The sequence below is a fragment of the Gasterosteus aculeatus genome, chromosome 4, assembly GCF_964276395.1.
Source record: "Gasterosteus aculeatus chromosome 4, fGasAcu3.hap1.1, whole genome shotgun sequence".
Classification (NCBI taxonomy): Eukaryota; Metazoa; Chordata; class Actinopteri; order Perciformes; family Gasterosteidae; genus Gasterosteus; species Gasterosteus aculeatus.
In genome coordinates, this window is record NC_135691.1 from 28877353 (window position 1) to 28891532 (window position 14180).

Genomic DNA, 14180 nt, shown 5'->3' on the forward strand with positions numbered 1-14180 from the left:
CCTCATTGTCCCGTCCAGTGGACTGAATGCAAAGGACTGCACCAGTTTTAATCTGAATCCCCAAAATCATACCTTTTTCTTTGAAAAAGACTACATAGTTATAAACAGGCAACCACTCTTAACAGGCACAAAGCCCAAATTAAAGAAAAAGGGGTTTGGTATTTTGGTTCTAGAAGGTCATGGTTGGGTGCTCCACCTCACACTTTTTTATTCAGTAAATGAATAAATAATAAGGTTTAATTGCAAAAGTTTGGTGTTTAGTTCCCTCGGCTCTAAAGAGTGTTGCTATTAGAAAAACTGCACTCGACACCGGTGTAAACTCATTAAACATTGAATAATGTTTGCAAATAGGAGACAGAATTGACACACATACAAGTCATGCGTCAATTCTCTATTCAGCCTCATTTCCAGTAACACCAGGCGGCTGTTGTCAGGGTGAGCTCTGATAAATCCACTGTACTCTGCTCACAACCAAACAGCTGACAGCGTTAGTATAGATGCATCCCTTAAGAGATGATGGAGAACAAAGAAGAGCTAAAAAGAGAGTAGTGCTTGGAATTTAGGCAATCAATAACACAATTCCCCAACCATACCACCTAAAGAACTAATTATATATTCAACTGCTAAGCTCTCACTTCAAGTGTAAATAATGATGTTGTTTTTCCATTGGTAAACACTATTAACACTATGTGGCTAAAGTGTCGCCATGTTAAGGGCCCTGTGGAGGCATCTGATAAGCTCTTAAGTACTTACATTTTAATTTAATGGGGACGCAATAGTGTATATATAGGTATATACATATAGGTAGCCTGGTAGCCTGGAAATAGATTTTCTTTGCCCTATGTTAATATTCATGACTCCTACTTCCCTCGCTCCCAAAAAAAGAGTTCAGTGGCAGTGATGCAGAGCATAAAAATCCTGTTGGACCTCATCTCCCATGGTTGGGGATTGTTTCAGCTGCTTTGTGAAACAGATGAGCAAACTCTCTGTTGGAAACCATAACCGAGGCTCCATGGGAAAACATTATCATTATCATGTTAAAAACCTCATCGCTTTGCTTGTGTGTGAAACAGGAAGTAGAGCTATGCAGGCAGAACAGCCTGGAGAAACTTGGCTTGACGTTGTGCTACAGGACCGACGACGAGGACGACAGCGGCATCTATGTCAGCCAGGTAGGGACAGATGTTCCACTTGTTTGTTTCTACGCTGACACTAACAGGTTACATGTTTTCTTTTAAAGTTTTTCAGCAATTGCTTTTTCTAGTCGGCCGTTTACGTGGCGCCGAGGTTTGAATCCGAGCAACATTTCCCCTGCAACAGTTTCCTTTGGCGCGGGAAGTTGTTTCAAAAAGATGGCGTGAAATCCCATTTCAATTTCAATCTTCACATCCTGAAGCAAAGAGCAAGTCGAACTGAATGAGCGAAGAAGGAGAGAAAACGCGTTCGCTAGTCAATATCAACTGTGAATGAGCAATGCAAGGCAACAGGGGAAGTCAAGTTTGAAATGTGATTCCCGACCTGCCATTCTCATTCCTCCTGCTCTGATGTGTGTTAATTGAAAGTTATAATTAGCTCTGAGCGACAACCTTCTCTTTACCTCCTCACAGCATGTTAAATGACTGATTTACTGTACCTCGTCTGAATACCAAAAACACTAAACCAAGAGGGGATATACGACAGACATTCTTATTAATATTCAACTAATTGTTTTGCATAGAAAATAATTTCACGTTGCTCTTTCTAAGAGTAAACTGAATTTCAACCCCAGTATTAACAAAAATAGCAAAGTGTGTGAAAAGTACAAGCCGCTAAGTGGATTAAAATGCCACCTTTCAGGTACATTCAGTTCCTTTTTAGAATTGAAATAAATCTGTTAACCCTGCCAGCATTTGTGAGATTTACACATCTTCTACTATTTTTAAATGTCTGATAAAAAATAATAAAATTGAAAATTACCCTCATTAAAATGTATGAATGTAGCATTGGTGCATCTTAAGTAGGTACGTGATGCTTTTCTCCATCAGGGTTTTGTCGCCATCCCTCTTGATCTTCAAAGCAATAACAACAGAATTTGTGAAATTTGAGGGCATGTATTGTTGTGCCATATCTCCTGGGATGCATTCTAAAAGAATGAGTTGTTTATTAATTCAACCTAAAATGCAATCATGCCACAAATATCTGCAGCTCTCATTGTTTTCTTTTGTTGTTGTCTTCTTGTATGATCTTAAGGACTTACTTGTTACCACAGTCCCTGCCGCCAGCTACTACACAAACACATGTCAGTGCCAACAACCAAAAAACAACCAAAAATACAAGGTTGACAACAAGAAAACAGCTCCCCTTCATGACAAAAAGGATCGACTTTTTAGCGGACAGCAGAGATGAGAGGGCAGTGGTGTTTTGAGGAGGAAGCATAGGTGCACAGTGTACGACTGTTAGGACTGATTTTCATGTTCTTTTTGTGCAGGTGGAGCCAAATAGCATAGCAGCAAGAGATGGACGCATCAAGGAAGGAGATCGTATTCTACAGGTGCTCATTATTATAACATTGATCAAAGTACAGTCACGCGGGTTATATTATGCGCTTGTGACAGGTGCTGTACACACATTGCTTTGCCAGGTAAAATAAAGCCCTATTCAAAGTAACACCAGGCCTTACATCATCTCTGGCAACCCGCTTTGTCTCAGTCTCACTCCGTCTAATTATGCAAAACACCTTCTCATAGAACACAGTTAAACTGCCGTCGCCTTGTTTTCTAACGTTTTTCTGCATTGGGTTGAGCGTGTATCCGGTCTGCCACAACTACAAAACCCCCACTGGAATATTAACAAAGAGTAAGGCTTCGCACTCTTGACTCCACGCTTACCAATTACGGGCGCCAGGTGCGGGAGGCAAAGGTGGGCAGCCCCTCGTTAGGAGTTAACGAGAAGTCTGTTTCCTGTTACACAAGCTCATTTGGATAAAACTCTTCACCCTTAGTCTCCTTATGTTTACAGTCCTTTTGACAGAATGCAAAAATATCCCACATGAATAAATACATGTACACATTTTTTACTTCTTTTGAAGGCTTATTGATGTGTATCCAGACATATAGTTGTTGGCCCGATCTCACGCAACTAGTTGAGTTCATTGAATTCACCCTCTGCCTCCAACTGCCCGGTTTCTGATTGGCTGTAGCGTTTTCCCTGAAAGCCTATTTGAGGATCTAGTGCCACAGAGTCTGTAAGTTGTGCCGACAGCTCGGAGACCATTTGTGCGGCAGTTGAGAAGCTCAGTTTTTAAAGTCAGCGCACCATCATTTCTTCTTATTATGCAGAGTCAAGTGGATTTGTTTCTGACTGGGGGAAATATCCAGTAACAAGCATACCGTGTACTCAATGGCCTTCACCTCAGCTCCACATTTTGGGGGGCAATTTGGAAAAGACACATTTTAATAAAGTGAATGAACAATGGCATGTTTAATGTATTAAAATGTTTCATATGAGCATCCTGCATGTTGTGCCTCATATGCTGAATGAACAACACAAAAAAGCACAAACTGAATAATAATTGATAAAGTATGTGGATTGTTCCAGCGCAACTCTGAGCGTATTTGTTGAATATAATATTGCTAAGAAAAACATTAAAAAGCTTCAATATAGTTTGATGGACATTTACTGTCTGCCAGTCTGAACCACAGTCTGCCTGTCCTCCATATTCATACGCAACACTCTCTGATTACCTCCATTCTCCTACGGTCGTGTTTCTGTATCCTAGTAGTGTAAATGATTGTGGGGAGCGGGGCCCGCTGTACTGCCGGCCCTATTATCTTCCTCTGACAGCCCCATTACTCTTGTGAGGAAAAGATGAACGCCACCTGTCACAGACCAGTTAATTGTGTGTCTGGTTGTGTGCTGAGAGCAGACTCTCGTGAGGTCGGACTAGGCACTTGGAATTGACTCCCCTTACCGAGCATGGAGCTTTTCCCAGGGATTGGCGAGGAGTTGGAGGAAGTGACGGGGAGGAAAGACAGATGGAGAGATGCGAGACGGAAAGGTGCAAGAAGAGACTAATCAAAGGGGAGAATGGGCAGAAACAAGACAGCAAGAGGAAAGAAAGGTGTCAGCGTGTAATTTCTCAAGGTGTTTCTTGCCAGGAGCAGTGGGTTGTATTACACTTATTTTCTCATCCATGCCAGTTAAATGGAGGATGATGATGAAATTACCTTCCTTTTGATGTGCGGTTGGGACTTTCCTACAAGTTCATTCCTCTCCACATAAACACTTATTCTTGTCTGATGTACAGATAAATGGCTTTGAAGTGCAAGACCAAGAGAAAGCTGTTGCCTTGTTGTCAACCGAAGAAGCAGGGAGCATCATACTACTGGTGACAAGACCAGAAATCCAGGTAAACACTCGCACGCCCACACTGGCTCCCGGCCCTTACTTGAAAAGCTATGTCATGTCAAATCGCTGTCTAAGTGCCTTTTCTTTCATTCAAGTTGTCAGGGTGATTTTCTGCAGGGGCTAGGGGGGTGTTATGCGCACACACACAAGGCCAAAGGCAAGTTTCTTGTGATTTTTCAGTTGGAGGAGGAAGTATGGCTGGATGAGGAACAACACAAGCTGGTGGAGGAGCTGAAGATGGAAATCCTGGAGGAGAGGAGGAAGCAGAGGGGACATAACTTTGGCAGGGGGGATCAGGTGAGAGAGAAATGCATCAGAACTGAGGACAGAATTCTACACAACATGATAGTATTCATGGTGGTGGAAAAATTGTCCAATAATGGATTTCACTGAATGAGGGCCTCATCATTCTTCCAATTTCAATCGGCAACAAATATAAGGTCTTGCATGAATTAAACTGCACTTGAGGAGGACTTAATGTTTTTATCTCTCTTCATGCACCAGGATCTAGCTGAAGAAGAGATGACAACAGACACAGCCACGTGTTCCTCCAACAATCAAGACAAAGATAGTGGGTTTGGACACAGTACAGACAGTCCAGAACACCAGCCACTGTTGGCTAGACTCCACAGGAGGAGCCCCGCCCATTGCCTGCGCGAGCGATGGCGGGCAGAGCATCCACACTCAAGACGGGGGACTGTAGTGCCACAGGACACCCCGAGTCCGAGGACAGTGTCCAAAGGCCACGAAGGGGTAATCAGTATTCGCAATGGCGGAGGAGGGGTTTTAGGTTTGGAGAATAGCTTTCAGCAACTTCTGGAACTCAAGTGTCAGATCCGGAATGGAGGCGAGTGTGGGGTTTACTCCATTCGACACAGTATAGAGTGTAGTGTCACTGAGCAGGGAGTGGATGAAGATGGCATAGATGGCGTTGGAGGAGGCAACGGCGTGGAGCAGGAGCTGAGGATGCTCAATGAGGAACTGCGCAGCATTGAGCTCGAGTGCCAGAGCATCATGCAGGCGCATCAGCTCCGCCAGGCCCACCAGCTGGACCCTTCGCAACCTGCGTCCTCAACGGGACGAAGCCCCAAAGATGGACACAAGCGGCAGGGCAGGTTGGCCGACATCCACGAACACCCCGAGAGATCGGACAGCGACAGGATTCGGGAAAAGGACACCTCCAGTGCCTACAACACGGCGGAGAGTGCGCGGTCCACACCGCTCGGGATGGACCGATCTCCTGATCATTCTCTGAAAAGACACATCAGCATTACCAACCAGAAAAACCTGAGACTGGCTTCCTCCAGCCCCGTCCCCATCGCCAATCCCCAGGTTACACCCGGCCGTAACCGCCCGGCAGACCCGGGCCATGTCATCTCCAGCAGCCCGGACCAGAGCAACCCCTCCCGGTCCGAGTCGGACCCTGCTCTGCCTGCAGACGATGAGTGGTGTGAAAAGAAAGGGAGGAAGAGAGATTCCAGACGGGCGCTTCCCTATGGTTCATATCAGACAACCCCCTATCAAGGCCAGGGAGGATCCAGGCAACTTCAGGTAGGTTTTATGAGATATGCTTTGTTTGGACTCACACCACAACAGCGAAAGCCCCCGCAGATGGCGCATGAACCGAGCCAAGTGCACTCTCTGCGCTGTATTAATCTCCACGAAAACGCCAGAGGGTGGACAAAAAAAGAAATGAGCTGTGAAGAATAGAAAAATAATTATTGTAACTATGTTGGCTGTTCGTGTACTCACCATAAACCGACCTCCACAATGCAAAGGAGGGGTTCTAAGTATTATTGTAATGCATATAGTATTTTCACTATTGAAATTTGTGATAGCCACGTGATCGCACAAAGAAAGTTACCAAAAAATCAAGAGCGAAGACCACTTGCAGGGCGGGGGCTATGTGCACACCACGCCGGCCGCGGTTAAGTTGTTTTCTAATGCTAATTTGATCTATAATAATAGACGCAGATCTGAAGACAATGTTGCTAACAAATGTATCCTCCATTTCAGAGCTACATGCAGCTGCTCCAACAGCACTCGTCCCTGGAGTATTCCCAGAGCCAGCTGAGTCTGCTCAGTGTCTGTCGAGATCCCGTTCACCGGTCGGGACGCCCCGGGGAACCCCGCCTGGAGTGGAAGGTCAAAGTCCGGGCTGACGGCACGCGTTACGTGGCCCGGAGGCCAGCTCGCGACCGCATTCTGAGGGAGCGGGCGCTGAGGATCAGAGAAGAGAGGAGCGGGGGCATGACCACAGATGACGACGCGATGAGCGAGATGAAGATGGGCCGCTACTGGAGCAAAGAGGAGAGGAAGCAGCACTTGGCACGGGCCAGAGAGCAGAGGAAGAGGAGGGAGTTCATGCAAAAGAGCCGCCTGGAGTGTCTGAAGGAGGGGCCAGCCAGTGGTGCTGAGGGCCGGAAAGAGGTGAACATCTTGGAGCTCAGTCAGAAAAAGATGATGAAGAAACGAAACAAAAAGATCCTGGATAACTGGATGACCATCCAGGAGCTGATGAGCCACGGTGCTAGAGTGCCAGAGAGCTCCAAAGTACACAACGCCTTCCTATCTGTCACAACCGTCTAGCGAAACACCAGCAGGACTGCGTATTTTTAAGTGGGTAACATTAGGATCAGGTGGTCTGCATTTTAGGAACCACTGACTTGTGTAAAGGAGAAAAAATGTTTGTGAAATTTGATTCAAGTGTCACTGCTTGAAGGACTTCTGTAGCATTCCGAAGGCATCACTTCAAGAATGATTGAAGAGTAACAGTCGATCATTACGAGACCTCATCCATTCAGGACTTTATGGTAATGCGCTGGCTTTCGATATGAGATGCTTCTGGTAGCATTTTGGTTTGAAGTGATTCACAGAAAGAAGTGCGGAAGCAACACAATAGCTTCATGCCTATTACTACTGCGTATTGTCTCTCCGTACTCCATGTTCTTGTGTTTCACTGCATATAAAGCAACTCCACTGGCCTCGTTCAAAGTGGCATTTTTTTATATGGGGAAAATACAATATTTTTCACACTTTGTAAAATCTGCCAGTTTTTGTAAGGATTTTTTTACACTGAATTTCAAATTTTCTGGAAACATTTTTATTATGGTATGTTATTTATGTTATGTATCACCAAACCATCAAAGTCAGAGTTGACACGATTTAATTGTACTTGATGTTAGACCAAGAGAGACAAGAAGTCACTAAACTCATCTCCTAATAAACTCCTTTTATTGTGTTGATAATGTCAGGAGTCAGAAAGGTCTGAAAAAAATGAAAGCACTGAAAATATAATTATGTTATCTTGAAATCTCACATTATTCCTGAGCTGGGAGGGCTCTTTGAAACAGTTTTACCTCACCTCACAGTCAAAATCTCATACATCAAGTGGTTAATTTGATCGTTAACTTAAGTGAATGCGAATCCATACATGTGTGGATTGTTTAAAATGTTAAATAGATTCATATTTATATTCTTTACTGTTATTTTTATTTATTGTAAATGTTTTGTTTGTCGACTGATTAATGTTTCACATTACCTGGCCAGTCCAGGAAATGTATGAAATTGCAGTTTATCAGCTCAACCTGTTGCTTTTCACTGTAAACTTCATTGAAGAGGCCTTGAGTCGGGTATTTGTGGATGGTGGTATTTGTAATAAAACATTAATGGTGAAAAGAAAGATCAGGAAAAGACATCTCTTTGAACATTTTGTCTTTTGTCATATACTAATCTTCAAGATTTTTTTTTCGGCCCCTTGACTAAAAACACAAAAGTTACTAGATGGAACTTTAGCTCCAGATCAAACTTCTAATTAGTTTCCACTGTGTCCAAGTTGCTAAACATCAGCTTGCAAGCATTGTCATTGTGAGCACGTTGATGTTTAGCCTTACGCATCACTAACGTGTTCCAAACATGTTTTTTTGCCTTTTTACGGTGTGGATTTTCCTTTTTTTAACACAAAAAAACCTACCTGACAAAATCCTTATGGTGTTCACGCTATCTTCCACTGTTCTTCATGTCAAACCCACATGTCTGTTCCTCAGTGTGTGTGTGGTGTCAGGCACCATTACACAAGAGAAGGCATCCGTTTATTTTCATCCGAGCTACATAATGCAGGAAGATCTACGTAAGTGCCGGCACTGATCGATAGTATGCAATCAGCTACGCTCTAAAAACATGGATTCTGTTTGGGAGTGACTATAAAGAAAACGATTGCTAATTGAACACATGGGAGGGAATTAAATGCAAACTGCAATGAATGCCACACCTGCAAAAAAAAAGGACTCCACCTGCCTGCAGGCTGAACCAAACCAAACCAAACCAGGCCTCCTGATCTCCATATTCACACTCACAGGGTGTCATGAAGCATTTTGATGTTTTGTTGCTTGATAGCACACATGGCAATTTACCCTGTCGCTTTAGCTTACAGTATTCATGTATTCACATTGGGATGAATAACTGACAGCGTGTTTTGAGGGGGGGTTGAATACGGTGCAGAGAGGCTGTGTGTGTGTGTGTGTGTGTGGGGGGGGGGTACATGTCCATTTAGCAATAGGAGGCATCAAAGCCAAACTATACTCCCATTTCAAAGCATTAAGGAGACACCGGGGAAGTCTCCCCTTCCCCTGTCAATCTGCTGTGTCTGTCCACAGCCCACTGAACTGAAGAATTAATGAGCGACATCAGACTGGCAACCCCATCGCCGGGGCTTTTATGCATATCATTAAAACCGGTAAAGCACTGCAGCCGTCGCGTTTGTAACAGCTAACCATCTCCCTGTATAATATCCAACTGGTTATATCTGTGTAAAAGAAGTCTGGAAAAACTGAGGAACATTTTTGGGGCAGTCCGCCGAGTATTAATCCCAATGTGCTCGGCAAAGATAATTGGATGTTCATCTGCTGCAGTTGTGTGGTGCAGCGGCCTATGCAGAAATAGGCCTGCATTTTGACACACACATGGAGTACAATGGCTTATAAATAGCTTAATGCTAAGGTATTGAGGCTTAGTTTGCAAGCGAGCTTCATGCATCGAAAGCGGATATAAAACAAGAATACCTTAGAATACTTTAACTCCAGTGAAAACAGATTATGCTTGTTCAAGGGGGAATTGCTTCTGCGTCCATGTTCCATAACTATGACGTTAGCACCGAAACCTCTGTCTGTTTATAATGCTTAAGCATGGCATTGTAGGTAAATTGCTTTTCTGGTTGCAACTGGATGGATACAGAAGCTGCAACAGGGATGATGAGAGAGGTTTCTTGTGCAAAGATTTAAAACAAGCAGATTCATCACATAATATCAGCTATAAAATATATATTAATAATATAATATTATTAATATATTCGAAAAAGTATCTGTGATTTATGTTTCCCGTTAGAATTTTCTGGAAAACTGCTATTATGGAAGAGGCTTTTTATATATGTATGTGTATATATATATGTATATATATGTGTGTGTGTGTGTGTGTGTGTGTGTGTGTGTGTGTGTATATATATATAAAATATATATATATATATATATATATATATATATATATATATTTATGTGTGTGTGTGTGTGTGTGTGTGTATATAAATAAATATGTATATATGTGCTTCGTGGGCCGCTAAAACATCAAGGTTTTTGAATCGCTCTTGGTCTGGACTCTCCCCTGAGACCTGTTGTCCACACTACAAGGGGCCACGGACAACACAGATTGCAGGATCACTGAGCCACTCAACTCCTCCACCACGTTAAGGTGGCGATTAGCGTGTGGTTGGATATTTTCTCTCGAAATTATCTGCGATATTTGTCCTATACAGACTTAAGTAGCTTTTTGGAAGATTCATCATTATTTTTTAAGGGTTACATCGAGTCATTTAGCGATAGAAAAAACCCTTTAAAAAAAGATTTTGGCCCTTTTCAGGGCTCTCCACCAGTCTTATTCACCATGTACCGCGGAAACAACAAGAGAGCTGGCGCTTCACTTTGCCGACATCCTACGACTGGATACAACATGAATGTTGCACTTTCTCGTTCCAACAATGAAGTGCGCGCTCTGAAAAGGCAAGTGAGCGACTTCAATGCCTACATTGAAACTGCAGAGATCAAGTTGTGCCAGCTGTTAAAACGCCAAGAACTGGCCATGGATCGGATGGTTTGCTCACCAAGACCAACTTTCCGTCAAAAGTGCTGAACTCACGGTCAACAACGAGACCAGTCAGAGACAAACCTTTGTTTTCCCTGATAAGGTCTGAAAGCTTTGTTTTGTGCTCGCAAACCATCCGATCCTTGGCCAGTATATATATAATAGTACAGTACATAAATTCGAGAGAAAATATCCAACCACACGCTTCTGAGAACAGATTGTACATCTTTAACGTTGTTCATTCTGTACACATGACATGCATTGTAGTCTTTCCATCCGGGGACAGGGATCCCTCCTCTGTCGTTTTCTTTCCTTTTTTCTTCATGGAGGCTCCAGCAACGAGCCTCCGTAACAACTTAAGTTATTTTTGTCTCCGATTCTCCAAATCTTTGGAATTTAACCGCAAATATTAAACCTGTTATTCCTTTTAAAGAGTGTCACATTCGTATGTTTTTATAGATAAACACTATAAAGTCCACATAACCTCACTTGATTTCCTTGTTGGAAAAACAAAAGTGAGAGGGCTGCACCTCCATGAGGAAGACCCCTCGGGGAGGTTAGTTAACAGTGTTTGTCCGAAACTTTACAAATGTTTATTACTCAGATCTAGAGCTGTCCAACACGCAGGATACAGCCTAAAATACATAAACACGATTATCCAAAATATGTATACCTTGACTCCTTTCCCTGATCTTCTGATCTTGATTTGTCTCATTCAATTGAGACAGCTGAGCGGCTTGGTGCTGCACAGTAGCGCAGATGAAAAAGACTGGTATCCAGGCTCTCTTTAATCTAGCGATGCCTTTGAAGCGGCTGCGAACGAGTGGGACTGGAACAAAGTCAGGTGCCGGTGTAGACGACGTAATGGGAAGCGGGTGACATTTTGTTTGAGTTTGATTATGCTGTGGGCCATTATCCCAAAAAACAACACGGGAGTTACGCACACGATGCTTTGTTGTAAAAGAAGAAAATGTGATGTGAAAATGCAGCGTGTCTGTGGCCTATTTGAGGGGTCATTTTAACACAAATGACTTTGAAATAGATTAATACTTTTAAAATGCTACCGTAGGTTACCATTTACAGCAGGATCCGCCCTGGCTGCTTCTTCTCAGCATGTGGGGGTTTACAAAGATAAGGTCCTGACTTCTTTCAACTGACTGCTGATTAACTGGTTTGATGACGTCAAGCTGTCTAGTTATGAGCAACTGCCCTTTTCAAGACGCATAAAGGATTCCTCAAAAGGATACTTTACTGCTCGCCCATGTAAAAGCTGTGTGTTGTACTGCCGAACGAACGACCCACCGAGGTACATTTGTTCCTTCATTGTTTGTCAGCCATGTTTTTAATATGAAGCCGCACAATCAAGAGTTGTCTTATTACGGAATAAGTGAGTTATTATGGTCGGGGTAATGAGTGATCATTTTCCATTCATTAAACCTCTATTTACGGCCTCAATTATGCGCTAATGGCTCATTCAGACTTGTAATTAACTAAATGGATATTGTTCACTCTCTTTTCCTCATGAAGGATAAGTGACTGAACTTCCACAGGAGTAAAAATACCAAAATGTCACCACTATTTTCTCTTATTATTCCTCTCCCTGCATTGACTTATTATTTTTCTTCCTAGGCTTTGACAACAAAAGTCAGCATTTTCTATGTCATTCTTTTTTATAATACAAATCAACCTATGGGAACTTTTCTGCTCTTACTCACTCAGGTGATGTTACCAAACAAGAAACCTTCAAATTAGATTTACCATGCATTGCTTAAAGGCCAGTGTGGCGATCGTCGTCAAACGCCCCATTTCTACTGATTCTCAGTCAGACAAAGAGAACATGGCACGGTTTCAGCAGACCCCCACACGCCGAGCAACTCAAGGAGGAGGGACAGAAACCCGCAGTCGTAGCAGCAACGGCCCAAGCTCAACGCGAGCGTTAATTGGCTGTATAAAATATTCAGTGGACCAGTCCCGACACAGAGATAACGTTTGAGATAATTGGAACAGAATACATATGGAAGCGGCGGGACGGCAGGGAACAAACCGACTGTAAGTGTTCCTCTGTGGGATGGTGGGAGGGAGAAGAAGATGGTTTATAAATGAGAAGACCAATGGCTGGCCGGGATGTAGAGTGAGGCACAGTAGGTGTGTGGAGAATATTGCTCCAGATTCCTTTTTGGAAATTTTAATGAACACACATTTTATTAATCAAATGGATAGAAAATATAGTGTTGTTTTGTTCCAAATGACTTGAGGTATAATAAAACCTCTTAGAAATGTGATTGTTTAAATACCTCTTAGAAATGTGATTTTTCCTGTTTATATTATTCAAAACCTCCTTTTATAATATACATCATCTGTGTAATCGGAGCGCAGACATTTTCAAGAAGCGGTTTCGGTCTCAGCAGTGCTAACAGCGGTCGGTTGCAGCTGGTTTCGTAATTCCAGCGGAGCTGACACCTGGATTATCCTGAGAGACAAACACATTCTGTGTCATTCTCTCCGGTGGGTTTTGAAGGCTTTGATTGGCCAGCGATGCGCTCAGCTATTGATCTGGCTGACTGCTTCTTCTCTTTTTCAGTTATTACTGGTTTACTGCGGGTGCCCTGGTGGGCTCACTTTAAAGTGTTGTGCTGGGAAACGCCATCGCTGCCTCATGCTGCAGAGCCAAAGATGCGGAACAAAACAGGCTTTGTCCACAGAGCTTTATGTGAAAAAAGCCTGCATAAAGCTATGTTTTGCAAACAATGACAATTATCTAGAATACCGTTTTCAAGCAAAGACCAGGGATCCATCCATACAATCTTTACCGGAAATGGCGATGCCAGCACGCATTTGTACTTTTGAAAATATCCTCTTTATTTACAGCCCTAAAAAAAATCACCACAGTGTAAATTGATAGCAAAGATAAAAAAAATGAAAAAAAAGTTCCATGAACATGATCCCGAGATGTCCTGTGAGGGGAAAAGCGGAGGACAGGAAGAACCAGGCTGTTGGACACAGCCATCTCCCACTTGAGGTCCAGGGGAATTGCGGACCTCAAGCCATATATCATGTTATGTTCGGAGACTACCAGCGGCTGTCACTGAGAGAGAAGACTATTGACTTTGAGCATCATGTGTTGTCTATGCGCAGACCACCTGGACCAAGTACCAGAAGAAATGCTGCACATTCCCTTTAACGAGGCCTTTCAATGTGGTCTCTGTGCATTGTGGCTACAGAGCCGGCAACCGGGTACCCATTCCATCCCGACTGCTACTATTATTTCCACAAACAGCAGACCATCGAGGACCCCAGAGGAGTTTGCTTATGAGATGAGGTTGTATGCTCAGGACACATGAGACACATCTGACTCAAGCTTCTTAATGATCTCAAGGAGGTGATGGAGATGAAATACGGAAGCATCTAATGAGTAGATCCTGCCAAAAGGATGCTAAAGCAGGATGCAAGTCTGTGCATAAAACCACTGGAGGTTCTGAGGAGCCTCCCATCCTGACACCTTAGTATTGATAATGGCAGAGCCAGACATCAGCTGGCAGCCTGCCCTTACTGGATATCAGGGTAAGGGACGTTCCAAGATTACAGACAGGGCTGTAGTGGAGGGTAAACGCACGTAAACGCCGTCTGGACCGCACCTCTGGAATTTTGAAAATAGCGTTTAC

The 14180-nt window shown here is 43.3% G+C and overlaps 1 protein-coding gene across 1 annotated transcript in view; it reads left to right on the forward strand.

Moving 5' to 3' along the window:
* Positions 1–8076, forward strand: part of pdzrn4 (PDZ domain containing ring finger 4) — a 29405-nt gene extending 21329 nt beyond the window's left edge. Inside the window, exons 4-9 of the mRNA XM_040174884.2 lie at positions 1074–1172; positions 2468–2530; positions 4286–4387; positions 4567–4683; positions 4891–5937; positions 6403–8076. Of these exons, the coding sequence (XP_040030818.2) occupies positions 1074–1172; positions 2468–2530; positions 4286–4387; positions 4567–4683; positions 4891–5937; positions 6403–6975 (2001 nt within the window). The 3' untranslated portion in view covers positions 6976–8076. The remainder of the gene's footprint in view (positions 1–1073; positions 1173–2467; positions 2531–4285; positions 4388–4566; positions 4684–4890; positions 5938–6402) is intronic.
* Positions 8077–14180: the final 6104 nt, after the last annotated feature.